Raw genomic sequence first — 22,725 nt, 5'->3', positions numbered from 1 at the left:
GCAGGTATTTTAAAGCAAGATTTTGATCTGGTAAGAGGTTACCAGATCCAAAATAAAGCTTCATGTATTTAAAAAACTGTAATATGTAACAAATAAAAACTGTAATATTTTTAAATGCAAATGCTATTTCCTATTTTAAGGTTTTATTTATCATTTATTACTGTGTTGATAAAGATAAACCATTTAGCAGTCATTAGTCCAGTCCAAGACACTATTTATCAATGTTGAAAACCGTTGTGCTGCTTTATTTTTGTGGAAACCAAGATGCATTTTTTTAATAGAAAGATGAACAAAAAGTTGAAAATACAGCATTTATTTAAAAAAAAAAAGTCTTCACTGTCACTTTTGATTAGTTGTATAAACATCACCTTAGACTTTATACACTAAAATGCCCATTCATCACAGCACACCCGGCAACCCAGTAATTGTTGTTAAAAGCTAAAGAAAGAAGTGCTTCTGAACAAAAGTCGTTTTTTTTATTTTTGTCTGGAACTCTGTAATGTAACATCTTGGAGCACCATCTGAAAGCAGAATAAATAAACTTTACATGTATGTATGGTTTGTTAGGATACAACAATATTTGGTCGAGATACAACTATTTGAAAATCTGGAATCTGAGGGGGCAAAAAAAATCTAAATATTGAGAAAATCGCCTTTAAAATAGTCCAAATGAAGTTCTTAGCAATGCATATTACTAATCAAAAATGTTTTATTAGTAATATGCATTGTTTTGAATACAGTAAAAGTTTTGATATTTACAGTAAGAAATTTACAAAATATCTTCATGAAACATGATCTTTAATTAATGTCCTAATGATTTTTGGCATAAAAGAAAAATCAATAATTTAACCCATACAGTGTATTTTTGGCTATTGCTACAAATATACCCCAGCGACTTAAGACTGGTTTTGTGCTCCAGGGTTACATATCATTCATGACTGAATGAGCAATTCTATAGTGCACAAGGCCCTCAAAGATGCCTTGTCTGGGGTCTTTCTTCAGTCAGGCGGCCTAAACACTTGATAGCATAGAACAGGGTCAAAGTCCAGTCCTTTCCCAGGGAGGGGGATGTGTTCCATCTGCTTGCTGTGTTGGTCATGCTTAGTAACATACCATCACACATGATCTAGAGGGGGAAGTTAGATCGCTGTGTTCTTGTATCCATTAATAACAGCACAACAACTGCAAGCTCTGATGGCAGGTTATTAATAGTAGAAAGTTGAAATGCAGTTAATGAGCCTGTCATGTGGGTTTCCCCTCTATCGTTATACTTGCTATAACTGACCTGACAGTGCTGAAACACGATCTGTGCAAAAGAGCAATGTGAAACCTTTTAACAAGATGCCTGATAAAGTATCAGAGGGTGTTGGTTTACTGACTGATTTAGGTACTGAAAATAATGCCTGTAAAGAAAGTACTATGATTATACTACCAACTCACAATTGCATATTAAAGGGATAGCTCACCCAAAAATGAAAATTTTGTCATCATTTACTCGCCCTCTTTTCGTTCCAAACCTGTATAAGTTTCTTTCTTATGTTGAACACAAAAGAAGATATTTTGAAGAGTGCTGGTAATCAAACAGCTGATGGTCCCCATTGACTTCTATAGTATTTCTTTCCCTACTATGGAAGTCAATGGGGACCAACAACTGTTTGATTCTTCAAAATGTCTTTTTTTTGTGTGTGTTCAACATAAGAAAAAGACTTGTACAGGTTTGGTTCAACGTAAATGATGACAAAAATGTAATTGAGCTATTCTAATAAAAAATGTGAGCTATTCTTTTAAATCTCAATTCTGAGTTTATATCTCACCGTGCTAGGTTTGTATAAACTGTAAACTGTGAATCAGCAATTGTAAAAAAAACTTCTATCAAAACATAAAAATTGTATGGACTCCAAACTATTGCACTGTAGCATATTTTAAGCTTCCTAATACGTGATATGTATTGATACGTGAGGACAAGACAAAGCCAGTCGTTCTGTTTAGACTTTAAAATGTTTGTCCCAGGTTAGTTTCTCTCAACCAACCGCCTGAGTCAAAACGTATTACAGCCACAGTGTTCAAACATTACCCAACTTAGGGTATATTCACACCAGGAAAGTCCGCTAGTTCACTTGCTTTGGTCCGGACTAAATACAATGTTGATTTGTTTGGTTTGGTGCGGTTCGCTTTCACACTGCCCTTTTTGCAAGTGAACCAGAAACTGTAAACAAAGCCACACGTGTGTTAAAGGTCATCCATTCATTGGTTCATCCATTCAACCATACCAGAGTTTGTTTGGAACCGGACCGAGACCACCTCTTCAGCTGGGTCTCGGTATGGTTGTTTGGTGCGCACCTGAGTGTGATTGCTGTATTCATACCTGCCCATAAGATCCACACCTAGGGGGGAAATGAACGTGAGTTCGATTCAATTGAACCAAACAAGATGGATGTGAATACACCCTTACATTCAGTCAACAGCAACATGATGCAATGATCATTACACAGCTTTTATTTTATGCACTCCAAGTGATAAATGCTGAAAGATGCTGAACCTAGAGCTCTAATATAGATATAATATTTCAAATTGTAGATGACCTTACTTTTGTCTCATTGATCAATTTTCCAAAAAGTAAACAGAGCTGAAATGTGGAATTCTGTTTAAATATCTATATGTACACCAAAATCTGTGCATTGTCATCGTCTTCACATGAACTAACTCATGGCAAGTCCGTAGTGGCTACTCATTGTGTTATACATTGTGTTTTTGATTCACAATAAATATTTTTTATAATAAATATAAATCTCTTATCTCGGCAATAATGATAGTCACGTATAATTATCAGTTTTTAATATACATATTAACCTGTTTCTATGTTCCATACAGATTTTCAGTATGGATGTGCTACTGCTTAAATGCATTTAGCACACAGAAATCCTCCTCTGAGACACGTTTATAGGGAGTGCCCTTAATAACTCTGCTATTAGAGGGCGTTTAAGGACATGGGGAGCCTTTCCAGTGTGCGCTAGACTCTTGATTCATATCTTGGCCAAGTATGAGCCTGGCACCAGCCCAGTCTTGCCGTCCCTCTCCACCGTCCACCAGCCGTCTCCTCCCTGTTCCACCACGAGCAGCACTTCCCCCACAGAAATGGAGAGCTCATCAGCGCCCTGCACACACAATAGTCTCTCATCAGACTGCATTAAACATTTGCGCAACATCCAAAGAAGGATATAAACAGCTTTCTGCTGCGGTAAAAACCAGATTGACATTTTAAATAAACATAGACATGTTAATACTGACTTACACTTCAGTGGCAAATCTTCTTGAAAATATAGAGTTCTAAAGGGATGACTAAATTTGGCCTTCAAAATATTCTGTATGTGCATCTTTAAGGTTATCTATAGTGAATGCATATTCTTAGTATTCTCCTGTAAAGTCATTATAATCATTTCCATCTCTTTTTTTTCATTTAATCAGACTATTGTACCTGAGCCACATAGTCATACTGAGCCTGGTATGTGCCGCTTTGAGAGCCAGCACTGTCTGAAGTTGCTTGTGGAAATCCAGGAATGGAGGCATACACTCCATCTGAGATGTCAGCTGAAAAAAAAAATAGATCAATGATATTATATATACTGTATAATATATATTAAACTAAACTTTAAAACGTGTAAATAAAAATTTGAAAGCTTGCCCAGGCAATTAACTGAAATAAAATAAGTTTAAGTACAAAAATGACTAAAACTGAAATAAAAATAAAGCTAGATAGGAATATTTGGTAACACTTTACAAAAATAATTCTCAAGCTTTTATCAATCTTAATTATAATTTTCGATGTTTACTAATTCATTATTTAAAAACTAAAGTTGTATCTGTTAATACTGGACCTGAGCTGACATGAACTAACAATAAACTGTATTTTTATTAAGATTAATAAATATGGTAACAAACGAATTGCTCTGTTAATTTTAACATTATCTAAAGGGAGCTTATTGTAAAGAGTTGTAATGTAAACACACTACTAAAGCAAAAATGACAGAAAACAAAAATAAAAGCTAATTCATAATATTAATAAATACTGTAATAGTATAAAAATAATGCTAAAGTAACACTAGTACTCAAATACATTTTTTTTTTTTTTTTAAGTGGTTACACTAGGGAAAATATTTAATGAAGTTAAACAGTGGGCTGAAGTGCCCTCTGGTGGTGGCAAAAACAGAAGAAAGAAAAGAAAGAAAGAAAGAAAGAAAGAAAGAAAGAAAGAAAGAAAGAAAGAAAGAAAGAAAGAAAGAAAGAAAGAAAGAAAGAGATGTGGCCAAAAATGGTCCTTATGTTATTGTAATAGGTACCTGATGGAGGTGCTGATGGCTGAACACATTCATTATTAGTCCTAGAGCCAACAGCACAGTTGCCTTGCAAGAGATTTGAAAACCTTCCAAAAAGAAAAAAAAATCATTGTATAAAATGGGAGGAAAAACCAGCACATTAAAAGATTGAAGAAATTTTAGACATTTAATATGAAGTCACAAATTCACAAGTTCAATATCACAGCTCGGCTTGCATGTCTATTTGTGTGATATATCTGCTAACGCCTTTAAGACTAATGAAGCAGTATTTCTGATAGAAAACATGTTAAAACAGCTACTGCTAAGCAGCAGTATCGCTTACATTTTCCATTGATTTCTGTCTGGTCAGCACGGCAAATATACATGAACATACAGACCAAGCAGTGGAAAACACACCTCTTAATCACACCTCCTCCAAAGCGTGCGATGCCATTGCTGTCTGTTGTGGGTTCTCTATCATAATAGTTTTCAAACACAATAGGCGCTACAGACACAGACAGACAGTTTAATTAAGCAAAGACACAACAGCACTTTTCTCAAACAATATCATCATCACGTGATATGGTTATTGAACTAGCCCACGTCATGATGCATGATAAGTCATATTTGTGATTATTGATAAATAAAGTTGAATATAAAACCCAATGGAAACAATACAGAAATGCACTGACCTGCACGAGTGGTGCCAGTGCTTTTCGTCTTGATGAAACTGTTGACGTCTTCCGTGATGTCACACATTTCTAGCACTTTCCTCACCTCCTCATAACACTGCATAAAAATGACCAGTAATTTGACAATATGGCCAGTGCTTTATTTCATAGTTAGAGACCACAAGTGAAATGCTTCTATTTTGCATTTTTATAATTTAATACCAAAATGTAATTGCATTTGTGGAAAACATGATAGTTTTCCACAGAACATCAAAGTTTCAAGCGAAGCTCACAGGAGTAATGACACAAGTTTGCTTACATTTATATCATTAATATAAAGAATTACACCTCCCACTTATTTTATGTCATTTTAAGTCATTAAGAGAAAAATATCAGATATCATCTTACTTGTGATTACAATTAATTTGCATTACAACTTTTCTACAGATGCTGTTTAAATATGCAAATGATGCATTATTATAATGTACAGGTACAAAATTCTAGTTGACATACTGTATTAGAGATAAAGGTTTTTACAGTTTTTCTCAGTTGCTAAAACACTATAACCAGGCTTTTGAACAAAATTTCAAAACCATAACGCCATTTTTCAAAAAGCACACCTATTTTGCTGAACTTTAAACACTAGTCCCCTGCTTTAACACATGAGTCAGATTTGCTGAACTGTTACTGCAAAACTCTACATTTCTCAGTGCTTACACCATGTGCTCATTTAGAAAGCACTAGCATTCAATATTGTTCACTCGAGTCTGCACAGTTTGAGCTCAATTAGCACACAATTACCAAAGTGGAAACACTAGGAGTCAAAATTTATCACACACCAATCAGAACCTTCGATGGAGATAAAAGGGCCAAAGCCAGCTCACAGTGTTTCTCAGACGCTTTGACTTTTGTCATCAACCAATGACAAACCAGTTCTCTGAAATGGCTCAAAGGTGCATCTCATGAACCTTCAATTGGAAAGCATAGGATACTGGGGCAGAATAATTATTGTTGTTGTTTGCTGTATTGTACTGTACTCTACACTACATTAAATTGAGGAATAAAACATTTGAGGAGTACCACAAGAAACACTTATTACCGGTTTTGTAGTATTGTTTTGAATTTCTCTCAAAAACAGTGTTTTTGACTGTTTGTGTGTCATGTCTGAGAGCAAAGTTTGGTTTTTCAGCAATATTGAGTTGTTTTGAGTGGATATAGGACATTTGGGGAATTGAGTTAGAAGTTATGGATTCGTGTTTACTGTTTTGAGAATACGAGGCATAGTTTCAAGAAATGTGTTTAAACAATTGAGAGAAACTGTAATTGAATAATTGAATATTATGAACAAAAATGCATTTTAGGAATACTTTTTACAGATTTAATTGATTACAGATCAGTGTAATTTAAGTATCACTGATATTATCATAGTTAAATAATATATTATAGGTGTACCATTATAGTTTATTTGTATTTTGAGCTTTTATTATGTTTTTCATTGTTAGTTTTAGTCACTTTGTTGATTGTTATATATACACATACGGTCTATATAGTTTTTAGAAATGTACTTTTAGTCCATTAAGTTACACTAAATTAAAATAAGAAATATTGCCTCAGCAGCTAGCTGAAATAAAAAGGATTTTATATTTTATTTTAAGCTGACGTTTATTTTATTTTGAATAATGGAAATGTTTTCTAATGGTATTCATTTTCATTTTAAATTGAGTTTTAATTCAAATAACCCTGATTTTAGTATATAAAAATCAAGGTTATCATATACTAAAATATAACTGGAAAGTTTATAAATATATATTGTGTATTTTTAATAAATATACTGATAGATTACAGGTAACAAAATAAACACTTAAATTTGAATTTTGGATGTTTTTTCCCACTATTCTGAAAGACGACATGTTAAAAAAAGCACAATCAAAATCTAAAAACTGACCACCGCATGAAAAACAATGCTTCAACATATTTTCCACTATGTAATCTGCTATATAACTATCATCAATGTGATCTATTAAAAGCTTCATTAAGTAATACTAACCTCATCATCTTTGACGCACTGCATGGAAAAGTGGTTACAATGGACCCAAATAGCATTTCTCAAAATGTTAATGCGATCATCTTCCTGCTGCTGGAAAACCTGAAGAAATTCACAGAATTCAGCTCAGCATCATGCTATAAAAATATCTACATGCTCATAATGTGAAGCCCCATGAATTAGTCAACTTATTATTATTATTAATTCTTATGCAGTGGACAGACGCAGAAGGAAATCAGTAGGATGACACAGGCTGAGCTAACTCACCATACAAGGTACTGAATACAGTAAATGGTGATTTAGCCAAATAGAATGATCAGAATTAATGTTATGGATGTACTTTTGCAGTTGAGTTTAGTGTTTGTGGTTTGTGGTACATATGGGTAAAACATAGAGAAAAAGGGAAGTTTATTTTCAGTATTTCTATGTGGTTCACAGCTTCAGCAGAGAGATAGAGCTATTTCCGAAGGCCAGCAAACAGATAGGCGAGTGTTTTTTTATACCTCACACGTGCACTCGTGCGTGGTCTCCCATTCCTGACGAATCTTATCCAGCTGCTCTATGTTTGACATATACTGTTTCTCTGTGAATCGGGAACAAGCATCAGCCTTGTAGCATCTGCAGCATTTAAAATCATTTTTGGAACTATTTGAATTGTGCATGTTAAACATTACTTGCATTTTGTTTTGTTTTTTGGTTCGGATGTACTGATTGCTATTTTTGCATTGCAGCCAGACGCTGCTACGTGTAAAAACAAAGCATATTTTTATCCTTACCTGCATCTGTTACAACGTCCCTGCATTGCTTTGCTTTGTTTTGTGTCTGTTATGGCATAGAGCACAAAATAGATTTTATTTCATTTAGATAGTATCATCATTTTATTTTTGCACAGAAATTGATTGGTCTCTTTGTAAAATCAGTTGTCTTTAGCCAGCTTTCTTGTATTATATGCCAAAGGTGACAGTTCAAATACAGAAAAAAGTCATTTTTAAGTAAAAAAGTACTTAAAAAAGTACTTCAAAAATATCAAGTACTTTTTCCCCCCCCCCCCCGGAAATATTAGAGATATCCTAATATCCTTTTAGATTTCGGTTGTTATCAAACTTTTCTTTTGATATCTTAAATTATATCTTATCATTTTAAAGGCCGTATATGGTTCAATTCCAGAGCTGACACTTAACGTCATTTCTACTTCCCATAATTCAGGTGAGAATTGTCATTTTGACCACCCTCTACAAACCAGTAGATTTAAATATTCATCCATGACATTTCATATTTTGGCTTTCTTCTTTATTTATGTATTCCTTCAAAATTAAAATAAATTTTTTTAGCCAGGCATGTCTGGTTGAGTTGAAACAGTTTAATTAAAAAAGAAATGGCATCAAACACTGGCATTTTTACCAAACTTTATGTCAAATGTAAAACAATTCATAAATTATGTAGAATCATACTACTGTTCAAAAGTTTGGGGTCAGTAGGATTTTAAAAATATTTTTGAAAGATGTCTCTTACGCTCAACAAGTAAAGACATTAATATTGTAAAATATTATTTCAATTTTAAGTAACTGTTTTCCTTTTTTATATTTACAGTTCATTCCTGGCAAAGCAAAATGTTCAGTAGTCATTACTCTTCAGTGTCAAACGATCCTTCAGAAATTATCCTCATATGCTGATTTCTTATTATTATAAAGTTTAAAAACAGTTGTGCTGCTTATTATTTTTGTGAAAACTGTGATACTGGTTTTCAATATTCTTTGATGATTATAGAAAGTTCAGAAGAGCAAAACAGCATTTTATTTGAAATATTTATGTTTTTTGTTATGTTATGTTTATGGTCACATTTGATCAATTTAATGCATCCTTGATGAATAAAAGTATTTATTTCTGCCAGGCAATCAATCAATCAATCAATCAATAAACTTACTGACCAAGTCCAAACTAACTTTGAACTCTAGTGTATCTTGTAATATTTGACAACCACACAAATTCTGCCCATAATTACCCATAATTTACCTTTTCAGATTGTTTGGGGGTGACAGTGGATGTACTGTTGAGCCTCTCAGCAACCAGTTCAGCTTCATCCGCCTCTTTACACCTCTGTTCATACGTCCTTTTAGACTGGGAAAAGCAGGAAGATACAGGATTATTATACCACTGCTCACCTAGACTTGAATGATGGCCAAATTAACCACAAATGACTAAAATGTATTTAATCTCATGTAAATGAATATGCACGAAACTTCCCCTGATCTTTTAACTTGATTCTAACCTCAGTCTACACTCTCTTATCTCAGGAAAATTCACAGAAAAAGTGAGATTAGACTTTCATAATGTATCTGAAAACTGTTTCTTTTTGACCCAACTGGTTTCACTCACTCAAACACGCTCATATTCAATCAGCCTGCTCCAAATCAATACATTAATAAATGAATTAATACATTAATTTAAATGGAAATATTAGTAGTAATATTAATTATACATGTATTTATACATACATTTAGCTGGGGTTTAATTTTTATTTTTTCAGCTTTGCTATTGAAAAACAAACTCTAAAGAAAAATTAAAAAATGCTGTCTACCCTTAAGTCTATGTTTAAAACATAATATAAAAAATTTACTTCACTATAGTTTTTATTACATTTACATAATTTTTTCTAAAATAATCTAAAATATATTTCACTACAGGGACAGTCCCATTGGCCCAGTGTGCTTATAAACAATGGTGGTTGATCATAAAGCATACGTTCTGAGGTTTGGACTAACTTCCTGTCATTCAGTAATCATAACCCTCATCCTTACCTCAAGTCACACAAATACCTTTACGGTTCCTGATCTGAATGGATCAGATTCCATTTAACTCTTTTGTTTATCAAAACAGAATGTTATACGATAATTTTCGATAACTTCATTTTCAGCCTTTGCTTTCTGAATTTGTTTCGATGTACCAAGAAAAACAGAAACAATACATCAGTCGTCTGGTGTCAGGATATTGTGAATATATGAGGAAGAAAGAAAACCTAACATTGAGAAAACAGAGGCTGTGTCAGTGGGAGCCAACAAAAGTGTGCAGGCGAGAAGGAAATATACTTCTAGTAGAAGTGAGACTTCCTGAGATGACAGTTACAACATTTTAAAAGTCCCATCCCCCTCTCTGCCCTGCACACTTAGCTGCACAGAGGTTAGCGTATGCACTGATGATTTAAATCACTCTCTTTTCACCCTTCCTCTTCCTGATATTCTGCTTTCAGTTAGGCAAATACAGGGTGAACTGAGTGGCCTACAAAACTGAATTGACTAATACGTTAAAGTAAATTAGACTTACCTCCATGGTTTTCTTATATAATGAAACTTTGGTCTTCTGAACCTTTTCCATGACCCCTTCAAACTGTAAAAAGTAAAAAAATTTCAAGTCTTGTGCTTGCACCTTTTTTATTAAAGCAATGGTACACTGGTGTCATGGGGCAGTACAAAACCTAAAAGGTACTAATATGTAAACTAATATGTACGTTTAAAGTACTAATATGTACTAATATACCATTTAGGGGTAAAAAAAGCTACAAAGATGTGCCTTTTAGCTTTTGTGCCGCCCCCAGCTTTTTTCAAAGAGTGTATAAAGAAGCATCTTGGTTTGAACACAAATACAGCACTCCATTTTTGTTCGCCCAATCTCAAACACAGAATAAACTATGAGCAAGTGGTTTGCGGTTCTGCAAATGTAGATGAATTAAAGCATCACATGGCATTTAACCTTTTTTCGCTGCTCCTTTTGTCGTTCTCTGAACTGCTCCATTCGTTTGACCTCTTCTCGTAACATCCCAGAGAGCTGAATGTGCAAATTTCCGATGCTCTCCATTTCTAGGTGAGAAAACAGCATGCTCATTAGTGATCTTGAAGGTATGGGTTTAGTTAGCGGATGTAGCTGATACTGTTTATTCCTTACTTTTTTTACATATATATTTCTTATTCCATGTATCACTTGGCGAATATATATTTGAAGTGTTACTTACGGGCTTTTAGCTGGTCAAATGATGCCTTCAAAGTGCTACAATACCAAAGCAATAAAAACGATGATAAAATTGACATAAACCTTTATTTGTATGCAAAATTTGAAATCCAGAAGCCAATTTATATTTAAATAAATATATGAAATAATATTTTCTTACCCAATTTCACTTTGCCCTCCTGTCTTGCGTGCAATAATAATCAATTCCTTGCCGTACCGTTCCTCTGCCATCGCTCTGAGTAGAAAACTGCATTGTTATCTTATCCAATACAGCTCAATACTTTTTAACCAATGCTAAACAGTGCATCTTGTAGAAATAAATATTAATACGCAATTTTCAGTTGTTACCTCATTCTTAAGAGCTCCTCCATATCTTTGCAAGCTCGTCGCCCATCACATAGCCTCTGGATAAGAGTCTCATATCCGGTATTACTGGTGAATTCTGGGCCCTGGAAACATGATGATTAGATTGTGTTTCTCCAGTAACAGGATTGTTTATTATAACATGATTAGGTTGAAAAAGAAAAAAAGAGATTCCATTTCAATAAATCTCTTTGAAGTATTTCTACTGTGCATCTCAGTTTTAATCCAGAATCCATGGGAAGTTTCTTTCTGCTGCACTGTATTAATCAAAATTAGGCCTTATTTGAAAAAGTTGGTATCTATGCAAAATTAATATGTGATACCAGACTGTCTGAGGTGGTTAAACAGTTAAATCATTTACTGTGCTTATTGACATGGAATGCTGTGGAATATTAACACATATTAATGCAATATTAATAATATTAACATGGAATGCTCCTTCATTTATCTTAACGATATTACATTTGCAACAGAAAGAAAATAATAGTACTATTGTTACATAACTATAGAATATATTTTACATGCACCCTCAACACTGAACAGCACTAGCATGGTTTGACAGGCAAATCAACCCAGAAGCTGCTTTGTAGATAGATGCTCTGACAATACAAGATCAAAGCTAAAAAGAAGGTAGAGCGGGAACACAGTCAAATGCTCAACAGGAAGCCCACAGATCATCTCCATGACACAATATGAGGATGTCTAAATATAAACACTCAACCCTCAAATGTAGAGAAGTTTTCTATTATTTAAAAGGCCATGGCAAAAATCCTATTCCTAAAAATCTTACATCAAAATCTTTAAAAAATCATTCTTAGTTTGAAATGCCCTCAAGAAACCATCATTTCTGATACAAATGAACGAGAATGGCAGTGCACAAAAAATACTAAGATTTGATAAGTGGTCCAAGGGTATTGTGATGCTGGTGAATTATTGGAAGTTAAAGACACATTAATAACCTACGCTGTCATATGATGTAACCATATGCAGTATTGTTAACCTCAGGCATGTCAGCCCTAACAGACAACAACATTCAATTGAATCTGTCAAAATAGCTCAACTCGTGTACTTACCCAAAAAGAATCTTTGAATTGTAACGGTGTCATTTCAAAGGCTGTTTTAGGAATGTTGCAAGCACACAGAAGGAAACAAAATGGGAATTAAGAAAAATGAAAGAAAGAACAGACAATACCATACGCAGGAAACCACTGTTCACAGTACGCCCGTGGTGCTCAGGTTTGACTCATATAAGGAAGCTCTCTCCTATATGTCATTAACCAGAGAGCGTGGCCGAAAGATAATACGCATGCATTCAGCAGCCATTTGAATACTAGATAGGATGGAACACCTCAAACAGTGAGCTTTTGGAAAATATAAAGAGGCAGTCTTTAGTTGTCAAAGAGATTTTGAGCAAGCAAAGCCATCGAAATCTAAGCAGAGTTCAATTGAGTCATTTCTTTATACCTGCTGAAATAACGAGGCGGTAGCAGTTAAATCAAGACGCAGACCTGAATATCTTTTGACTCCAAGCGACAGCACAGCAACTGTGTGTGATAGCTACGGATTTTATATAGAGAGGGCCAAAAGAAAAGCTTAGTTCAAACAAAAGGAAATATTACATCAGTTAAAATCTATTTCACTAGACACCACCACCCTGATCATATTAGCTCAATGAAATCCAATCCTACGTGTTTCTTCCGAATTTTGGGATGCTGATTTCAAATATAGTGCTTGTTTTGCTCTAGCATGTCACACTTTCTAATAAAATGTGCTTTTCATAGCATTTCTGCTTTTGACGACCATTTGCAGGGAGTATTGTCTTATCCTTTAATCACAAAATAACCTGACATGAATAGATGATTCCTATCTTCCTCTGAGTTGGATTATAACTATTTGTTCAATTCTCAGCCAATTTTCACTTGTATGAATGATTCTGGAAACATTGTTTTATGCCTAATCCTGATTGGCTTGTGAAAGAAGAAAATGCAAACATGACCCTGATGTTTTCTGCTACATTTCTGGGCGTTTTACTATATCCAAAGAAGTGACATAAAATTACAGATTTTTATCAAACAAAAAAGCTTATTTATAAACTGTAAGTTTAATGATTAATTTTGAATAATCTTTTATCATTAAAAGCAGATCTTTTATTGATATGTGCATTAAAACTAATGTTATTTTGTGAAAAAAAAAAAACTATATGGTGGAAAGTTTTTATGATATTTTTGAACTCAGCATCATTATGAGTTCATCATATCATTTTTGCAAATCAAGATGCAGGGATTTGTAATAGTAGTGTACCAGTTACGTTATCTAATAAGAATGAACTTAAGTAGTCTTTCTTTGTGGCGCCATAAGAACTATTTATAAAAGGTTCCAACTATAACAGTTCATCATGTGGCACATGAAGCTGTCTGCCGTAATCAGTCACTTCACTGTTCATGAAAGTGTCTTGGTTTTTTAAAATCTCCGCTTCCGAGAGTCTTCCATCACCATCTTGGTCCATTTCCTTTATCAGATGAATGGCCTGTTCAACGTTCAAGAATAAAAAATATTTAGAACATCTTGTTAAAGATGTAAACAATACATCAGCAGAAGAATGCCACACTGACTGACTTCTTCTCGTGCCGAGCCATAGCTGTTGGGAGCGACCCAGCGGAGCTGTTCATCCCTGTTGAGTTTTCCATCCTTATCCTGGTCGTAGAGATCTTTAAAGCGCACCGTTTCCTCAACCTCCCACTGCGAGGGCTCTTCCTGCTCTTAAACACAGACAAACAAACTAATAATTTACCACACTCCTGGAAAATATCTAGATGTTAACATACATAAATCTTTATAGCAAAAGAACCTAATGGTAAAGCATGCGATTGATGAAAGAATGCAAAACATATCTGATGCACAATAGATCCGAAAAATATTAAATTCTACAAAAATGCTAACAATTCAATACAATTGCCAAATGTAATGTTTAGCAAATCTCAAAATGAAGATTCACTTTTCATACTGTACATTAAAATGTTATAATGCCTAAATTCAACTGTATTTAAAATTTCTACATTTAAATTTTTCAGTTTTCTTCACTATTCAGACAATATAGTGCAGAAATTTAATTTCACCCATTTATTGGTTAATGGACTTTTTTTATAATCCCTAGTGTAATGACAATGTATACTGTTATCAGAATCAGAATGAGCCTTATTGCCAGGTATGTTTACACATACGAGGAATTTGTTTTCGTGACAGAAGCTTCCACTAATATAACTGAATAACAGTGACCGAACAAAAACACAGACAATAAAAGAGGAATAAAAAATAGAACAAGTAAATAGGGAATAACAATATACAAATTGACAATTGTATGTACAGGTATATTACAACAGACAGTTTTGTATGTACAAGTATATTATGATAGTTATTTATCCCAGCATAGTCATACCATTTGCTCTGAGATATCCAATGAATTCACTCAAGCTGATGAATCCATCTTTATCCAAGTCATATTCAGAAAGCACACCTTCAATGGCAAAATCCTGGGGTAAATGCAACCACAAAGCAGACAGTTAACATGAATGTTTCACCTCTAATTTATTGCAGCTTCATTTTATAATTACAGCCATGTGGTCCACTTCAGACGGATGAGTAATGCTGTTCTTGAAGACCCCGAGGAGGAGTCTCTCAGATTTGTATGTTGCATAATTTATTAACATTTCATATTGTGGAACAGCAAAGAAAGGTCTTGTGTGATTGAAAAAAAAAATATATATATATTCACTCACTGCTCCATGCATATTTGCATTATGTTCATGGTTATGTTTGCCTAAATGATCCTCTTGGACAATTTGTTTTGCAATTGCTCCTGATGCACAACAAGCCACCAGCAACAGGAGAGTTGTGTATCTAATCTCTAAACCTAACAAACACACAAATACAAACAAATTAGATCTTGAGTGCCCTCTTGTGATGGGATGGGCTACAAATTTCCATATCAAAGCATCTTGATGATAGAGTATAACAAAATTGGTTCAAATTATTGCAGTCTATAGCCAGAAAATGAGTTTAAATAAACCTACGCATACCACACAGTATCTCACTTTGTGGTAAGATGATTATCTAATATTGTGGGACGCATTTTAGTTTGCCTGTCGCTAACCGCGAAGTGTTTTTAGTTTAAAAACCAACTACAAAACGCCGAGACATGCAAATTCATCTCAAAACTAACACTCTTTTGTCTTTTTATTTAAGGCAACCATAAGAAGAATTCACCATACGTGTTTAAGAAGCAAGAGTCTCGTGCCTTTCTCAAGAAACAAATTCAATATTTGAAAAAATAGTATCAAAGTTTAAATATCAAATGCAAAATTTATATTTTTATATTAGATCAAGCAAAAATGAAGAGGTACAATTTGAGCGATTCTCATTCATGTGGAAGTGGAGTAAAATAAGGAAGCAGATTTTTTAAAATATTGTTTTAAAAATGCCATGAGAACAACAGATATAGAAACAATGTCATACAGACACAGTAGGCTATGTCTGTAATATACAAGAGCAAATAGGGAACAACTTTATGCAACAAAAACATGCTTGCTCCCAATGTTATTGGCTCTAATAGCCTTTTTACCTTTACAATTGTGCAAAACAAGTTTGAAATCCTTTTTAAATTTGATTTTGTCATTTAAATTACGTTTCCCAGTTATTATTATTTTTGTCATTATTATGTATTTTGTTGTTGTTTTGTTTTGTTTTGTTTACTGTGTAGGCTAATGGAAAACTAATAAAATACGTTGTGTTTCACTTTAAAACAATAACAGTTGTGTTTCCCACATTACAACAATGCTGTCCCGTTGTCATTGAAGTGTATCATTGTGTCAAACTGTCGAGAAAACATTTCGGCAAAGAAAGGATTGAAGTTGATATACTTATTATTATTATTATTATTATATTAAAAAATTAAAGCCCTCCAAATACACATATATGACCAGTTTTGTCTTTGATTTTAGGTAGCTCTAAAAATGAAACTCCCTGTTTCCACAGAACAATTTCAATTCAGATTAATAGTCCACTGCCCCAGGGTGTCACTCAACGAGTTTCAAGACGATCTGATGTTGCATTACAAAATAAAAGCCCTCCAAAATCTCATATTCTACCTGTTTTGTCTTTGATTTTAGGTAGCTCTAAAAAGGAAACTCCCTGTTTCCACAGACCAGTTTCAATTCAGATAAATAGCTCACTGTCCCAGTGTGTCACTCAACGAGTTTCAAGACGATCTGATGTTGCATTACAAACTTGAAGCCCTCCAAAAACTCATTTATGACCAGTTTTGTCTTTGATTTTAGGTTGCTCTAAAATGGAAACTCCCTGTTTCCACAGACCAGTCTCAATTCAGATTAATATTCCACTGCCCCAGGGTGTCACTCAGCCAATGCTGATACTGTCCGATGTTTCAGTATATAATAAAATCCATAATAAATCTCATATATAACCTGTTTTGTCTTTGATTTTGGATAGCTCTAAAAAGGAAACCATACTCGGTTACTGTCGTAACCTTAGTTCCCTGAGATACTCCACTTCGTACTGCATCTTGTCTAAAGACGCTATGGGAACACAGTTCAATCACGCAGTGCTGATAGTAGTCCCCAGCTAGGTAACCAGTTATGATATAGCCGGGGACTACTTTCAGGCGCTGCGTAATATCACTGCGCCTGCTGCACCCACATAACGGTAGCAAATTTCCTTGATTATTACGCCGGAAAGAGAGTATAGTTCCTAGCCATATCAGCCTAGAAAATCGCAACTTTTCATTTTCCCTCGGTCTTAGTGCACGATGTAACTACAGAAGAGTCAAGTTTTAAATAGGAATATTATCGAAACTCTGTGGTCATTTTTGGGCGAGATGCTAATGGTCTAATCCGATTCAATGATCTATGCTAAACTAAGCTAAAAGTGCTACCTCCAGACCCGGAGATCGTCTGAATGGATTCAAAAACGGTAAAACTCAACTGTTTATCTCTTGGGAAGTTGTAAAATGAGCCCATTTCCAAAAAAGTGGAGTGTTCCTTTAAGCCGCAACACCGGTTACGTCACTTGCCATTTATGTCCCTCGTCATTTAGATGTTTTTTTAATAGTAATTAAAATAATTTACTTCAGTTAGAGAACAGACATTACAATTAAAACGGAATGCGGCTGCTCAATGAAGCACACCTTAATCAAAGGTGATATCGAAATTTCTCATTTATTTGGTTCCGCAGTATTTGCTGATTTTTATTTTATTTAAACGGATATTTTCCCCATTATTTTACATGCAGCCCGTGCCTCCAAACATTCTTAATCGCTAATAAACGTTCTAGGTTTTATAATTATTTGTTCCTCAGTCTTTACCGAATTTCAGTTTTGTATAGGCCTACCTATTTAAAATGTATAAGTTATTTGTTATTTTATATTAGGCATATAGCATGGTGCATTTTTATTTGTTTTGTTAATAATTAATAATAATTGAATTCAAGCAATTGATGCCGAATTGCCGCTAATTTAAAAGTGAAAGTAAAATGCGCATGGTGCATTTACAAGCTATTTAAGAGGGAAAACTCAAACGAACTAAAAACAAACGACTGAAATGCCGAATTGCCGCTACATCCTGCACCTTGCACACATTCTGCTGGTCCTCCCTGTCTCAGCTGCAGTTTGTGAAAGAGGGTTCTCTGCACAGAAGAGGATCAAATCAGACACTAGAGCATCCCTTCATTCAGACACAGTGGGATCGCTGATAAGAATCGGTGTAGAGGGGCCAAGTCTGGAAGATTTTGATGCTAGAGAGAGTGTGGCCAGCTGGTTTAGCCAAGGCCAAAGATCAAGAAACCCAAACTACAGGAGTTGGCCATCTGAGGGGCATGTGACTGCAATGGAGGATAGTCCATAAGACATTGAGCCATGAGATGCTCAGTTTGAAGCCCTTAAAACACTTAATTTAGATTTTCTTTTATGTTTTAAGTTTAAATTTCAGCTCAGTGAAGCACTTTAAGCACCAACACTTTTTTCAGTAAGTTACCTTTATTGTAGAATTGTGCTTCAAATAAAGAACTTTGACCAGATTTTTAGTTAATCATTTACAAGTCAATATTGCCTATATGAACATTTGGATGCACCTAAATTTGGGCTGCTGGTGCACCTAACTTTTAACTTGCAAACAGAGCCCTGTAATCTACCCAGCTCTGTAGGTGGCATTGATGGGCTTTTGTAGTTTTGGTGTTTTCTGACCTCCAGATGTCGCTGTTTCTCTGTAATCTTTACGCTCTGATCTCAAGCAGGAACTGACGTTTGTGTCTACGACTACATGAGCAAATTTTCCAGCTGGAGGAAAATGTCCAGCGTCAAAGATCGGAGAGTCTGAAGGTAGGAATCGTCTTTTATTCATACTAACTCTTACAGTTCGTTTAAGTTTACCCGCCAGCTCTATTCGTCTGTCTACCGGAAGTATAGTATGTTGTCTGAGTATTTGCGCTGTTTGTTTTTCTTCTGCTTGTGTTTTCACTTTTGTTGGCGCGTGAAGTGCGCCGAAATTTGCACAAACGTTGCGTAAAAGTTTCGGAAACAACTTTCTACGAGGGATCTTGTGTTGTAGTGTTTATGCGCAGGTTTATGAGATGTTTTACAGTGTCGTGGCAGAATATTTACTGGGATGACAGCAATATTTGATTAGAAATATACATTTATTGGCAGTTTGGTGTTATGGTAACGTGGCTTCTTTAATGATCTATTTTGTTGCATACTTTATAAACTTGGGTTTGATTTTTGAAATGTCTTTCAAACAGGTAAGTCGTGGTTGCATTTCTATTTTGATGATTTAAATTGGACAATATTTCACATGATACACAATAAATTCCTTGTTGAACATGTTAATGAAGGTCAGTGATGGAGCTCAAGTCTGCTGCTCCTTCACTAAAAGGATAAAGCCTAGAACACTTCTTTATCCAATAGGATTTTAAATTAATTCTGTCATTCGCTCATCTGTTTTTAAAGTTAAAATCTTATTGCTGATAAGTTTTTATGCAAGGAAATATGCATTATTTACTTGGACTGCAGTTCCACATTTTTTCTCATTTCCAATGACTTGAAATAGCATGTGTATTAATTATAGTCTCTGAATGTGTCTAATAGGAAGAACAGCTCTTTTATATGCCACTTGGAGTTAATGTTATTGTGGTAACTGACTGGAGAAGCAGGTTGTGTCTTGTTTTTTTCCTTTTGCCAAGGATAATTGAAACAGGCTTGTGTAATTTTGTGGATTCAGCACATATGGCTTCTTTAAAAGTTCAACTGTAATGGTGGCATGTAATCGTGCTGTTCCTGCAGTGTTGCGTCATTGTATTTATATGCATGAATCATGTGCCTTGGGTATGCTAGCTGAATATGTATATGTAACTTATTTTTTGTCTGTCCTGAAGTTGTTTTCTGTCATGTAAACTCACTATATTGTGTTTACTGTAAACGGAATATGTGTAATGACAGCTTTCACACATTACAAATGCTGTATTGTTTTGTCTGTCATCCATTTACCCTTCTGGACATTCTCACCGTCTTGGGAACTGTTTGTCTTCCCTTGACATGTTTTGCAAGTGCTTGGAAAAGCATCTCGAACTAAACTCATGCTTTGTGTTCAGTCTATTTCTGAGGCATAAAAGTGAACTGATGTTCTTAAACTGACACGCTGTCATTTAAAAGCCATATGCATTATCTAGTTATTCATTTCTGTCTTGAGCGTGACTTCTGTACTTTGAACAGCTCCACTGAGGCTTGAATAATCATTTTATTGTAAAGTACAAAACGATTTTTGCTGACTTCAGTTATGATTTGACACCACCTTTGAAAGGCTTTCCATTCGTGGCTTTTCGAATGCATAAATAAGTGATGTTTGTCATTTTTAAAACAGTGCAGTCAGGCATGCACCCTGAGGGGTGAGAACCGTTCCCAGGAGGTTTGAGCTGCAAAGATTTGATAACTTCGAGAGCACAGAATATGCCACCTGCTTTTATACTCCTGGCATAAGATAAGGAGAAACCGTAACTATGTTGCACTCCACATGTTTTAACCATTTGCCCTGTACAATCATTTTACATAGAATATTTTGAACCAAAAACAGATCTTCAAGAATAACAAAGATCTTTTGGGTTGTAAGTCAACAAAATATTGTGTTTATAGAAGGTTTAACACTATAAAATGTAAAATTTTATATGTGTGTAATATATTTTTTATAGAACAAGTGCAAAGTCTCGGCAGTTTTGAGCTCACAGATCTTCATGATTTCGTAATATAGGATATTGAATATTTAAGCATCATCTTTTTGCACAATTGATGCTTTACTGATAAGACATGCTTGGTCTCTTCTGTGAACATTGGTCAGAAGAGACGGACCCCTCTGTATTGCATGCTAGATTCCTCACTGTACACAATGGCCTTGGTGGAGTGTTGATGGCCAGACTTGGCAGCATTGTTGCCTTTGTAAAACTAAATCAAATTGTATAACCATTTCCCAACATATCTTGGTGTGTTGTTCTTGGATTATTAGTGGTAGAGGTTGGCGGTATCATCAATCTTTTATCACTGTATGAGTAATTTTATATTATGGTAATTATATGAATAAGGCTTTTATTATTATTGCTGGGAATTCAACAAAAAATATTTATATAGCTATTAAACAACAGTGTGATAGTTATTTTTTAGTAAATTTTTTACATCACTCATGCAATTGTTTTCAGTTTAAGATAAGAAGATTGGCAACAGTGCAAAAATGCAGTAGTTATTATATAGCGTCCACGTCATGCAAATGTATATGAATATGAAATTAATATTATTAAACTGCCCCTATTATGGATTTTTGAAAATGACCTTTCATGCAGTGTGTAACACAGCTCTAAGAATAAAAACATCCTGCAGTTTTAAATCTGAAAGTGCACCATGTATAAAGTTATTGTCTGTCAAAAGAAAGAGTCGACTCTGAATCATTAAAACAAGTAGTTTTTTTAAATGAATCCCAAGCCATTTCAGGTTGATGTCAACATGAAATTTTAGCGTGTTGCACAATGCACACAGACCTGGGAAAACTTGGATTTTCGCTTTGTTGAATGAAAATGCAAATTCATTCTTTGCCACTAGGTGCTGCTTTTGGAGCGGTAAAAACTCACAAACGCTGCTTTAAATGAAATCAACCAATCACCGCAGATTAGCGCAAAGGAGAGATTTGGAAAAATGAATCGTTGAGCGAATCGTTTGGAAGTTATTGAGCAAATAAGGTAAAAATAAATGCATATTATAAGAAAATGAAAGTGTTTTTTGACCTTGCATGCATGTGAACCTGTTGTTTGGGACTCCCAAAACCAAAATATGAACCTTTCATAACCCGTAAAAGGGGCACTTTAAATGGATAGTTCAAACTATAAATTCTCATTGCATAAGCAGCATTTGTAAAATAGTCTATGAATTTATACCTGCAAATGTACATGAGTTAAATTCTTTATTATGAATTCCAATTCTAGATTATGAGCCGTGCTCAAAACCATTGTAAAATACTCCGTAAACACACACTTTTGACCTCATTACAACAGCAATTACATCATCAGCATTTAGCAGAGCAACCATTCTGCTAAATGTTGCTGAAGAACTACATTGTTTGGAAGAATAATTTTTTTAATTATTACATTTTTGTTGTTGCGCCTGAACGTCAGTTAGGCCTAAATCTTTTTACTAATGCATCAAGTTGCTTGTTAACTGTAATCAACTAAACTCTGCATTGCATTGTGTATAACACCCCTAAATGACACTCTCTGTCTTGACTTTTTTCATTACTCTTTGTTTTATCCTCACTTAAGTAAATTAAAATAAATCCTGTCCTTTTTTGTGGGGTTTAGCACCTAATCAATGGAGCTGTGAATGAGGAGCTGAAGCCCTACTCTGAGTTTGGAACTAATTGGTTCCGTATCAATTGCAAGCTGGTATGTCTTGGGCCTGTAAGGCACAGGGAAATGTCTGGTATGTGCTTGTAACAGCCTGCCATTCACCCATTAAATCTAGCTGGAATTTTTGGAGCATTTCGTAATCTAAAGACTTCTCATATCCGAAATATTCATGATGGTTTTGTCAGATCCAAAACATTTGATTGTTGGATCGTAATATGAAAGATTTTCCATGATTCTATAATATATGATAGCCTTGTGCGTCTTTTGTCAGGCTTCAGTTGCTGCGGAGTCAATTTTCTATTGCAAGGTGTAGGGTTGCATTCACCCGTATTTTCATGTTTTGCAAGGCCTTTCATACTGAACATAAGAACAAAAATGATTCATT

The 22,725-nt window shown here is 34.6% G+C and overlaps 3 protein-coding genes across 5 annotated transcripts in view; 1 reads left to right on the top strand and 2 right to left on the bottom strand.

Moving 5' to 3' along the window:
* Positions 1-299: 299 nt before the first annotated feature.
* Positions 300-12,638, bottom strand: LOC306842542 (proline-serine-threonine phosphatase-interacting protein 1-like). 2 transcript variants are annotated; one of them, XM_079373473.1, is made up of 15 exons: positions 12,467-12,638; positions 11,379-11,479; positions 11,191-11,265; positions 11,035-11,069; positions 10,776-10,882; positions 10,350-10,412; positions 9,042-9,146; positions 7,805-7,850; positions 7,532-7,611; positions 7,032-7,130; positions 5,006-5,102; positions 4,731-4,818; positions 4,338-4,420; positions 3,476-3,588; positions 300-3,155 (listed from the first exon to the last, which is right to left on the bottom strand). In XM_079373473.1, the coding sequence occupies exons 1-15, from the start codon at positions 12,497-12,499 to the stop codon at positions 3,024-3,026; spliced, it is 1,257 nt and encodes a 418-aa protein (XP_079229599.1). In that variant the 5' UTR covers positions 12,500-12,638; the 3' UTR covers positions 300-3,023. The 2 variants fall into 2 exon arrangements, with proteins under 2 accessions (XP_079229599.1, XP_079229600.1); XM_079373474.1 differs by having other exon boundaries at positions 2,476-3,155; positions 10,968-11,069; positions 12,467-12,525.
* A 1,135-nt stretch (positions 12,639-13,773) lies between these two features.
* On the bottom strand, positions 13,774-15,100 carry LOC306843006 (reticulocalbin-2-like; the record flags this gene model as incomplete). Its single annotated transcript, XM_079374252.1, has 4 exons — positions 13,774-13,920; positions 14,010-14,152; positions 14,830-14,923; positions 15,005-15,100. 4 exons carry the CDS (start codon positions 15,098-15,100, stop codon positions 13,774-13,776), a joined length of 480 nt encoding a protein of 159 aa, XP_079230378.1.
* A 3,607-nt stretch (positions 15,101-18,707) lies between these two features.
* LOC306842656 (phosphatidylinositol 4-phosphate 3-kinase C2 domain-containing subunit alpha-like) overlaps positions 18,708-22,725 on the top strand; it is a 34,130-nt gene continuing 30,112 nt past the window's right edge. Inside the window, exon 1 of one of the 2 annotated variants that reach the window (XM_079373623.1) lies at positions 18,708-18,780. The gene's annotated coding sequence lies outside the window, so the exon portion shown is untranslated. Of the gene's footprint in view, positions 18,781-21,572; positions 21,678-22,725 lie in introns of those variants that run through there. The other variant, XM_079373624.1, reaches the window with a different exon arrangement.

The sequence above is a fragment of the Barbus barbus genome (genome assembly GCF_936440315.1).
Source record: "Barbus barbus genome assembly, chromosome: 23".
Taxonomy (NCBI): domain Eukaryota; kingdom Metazoa; phylum Chordata; class Actinopteri; order Cypriniformes; family Cyprinidae; genus Barbus; species Barbus barbus.
Note: the sequence above shows the minus strand (reverse complement) of the source record. Positions and strands in the feature narration are given on the sequence as shown.

Coding starts and splice junctions, on each gene's coding strand:
- LOC306842542 (XM_079373473.1), bottom strand. CDS start 12,499: ATGACACCGTTACAATTCAAAGATTCTTTTTGG. Junction 10,883..11,034: donor ATTTGACCAGCTAAAAGCCC/GTAAGTAACACT, acceptor TTTCTCACCTAG/AAATGGAGAGCATCGGAAAT. Junction 10,413..10,775: donor AAAAGGAGCAGCGAAAAAAG/GTTAAATGCCAT, acceptor TACTTTTTACAG/TTTGAAGGGGTCATGGAAAA.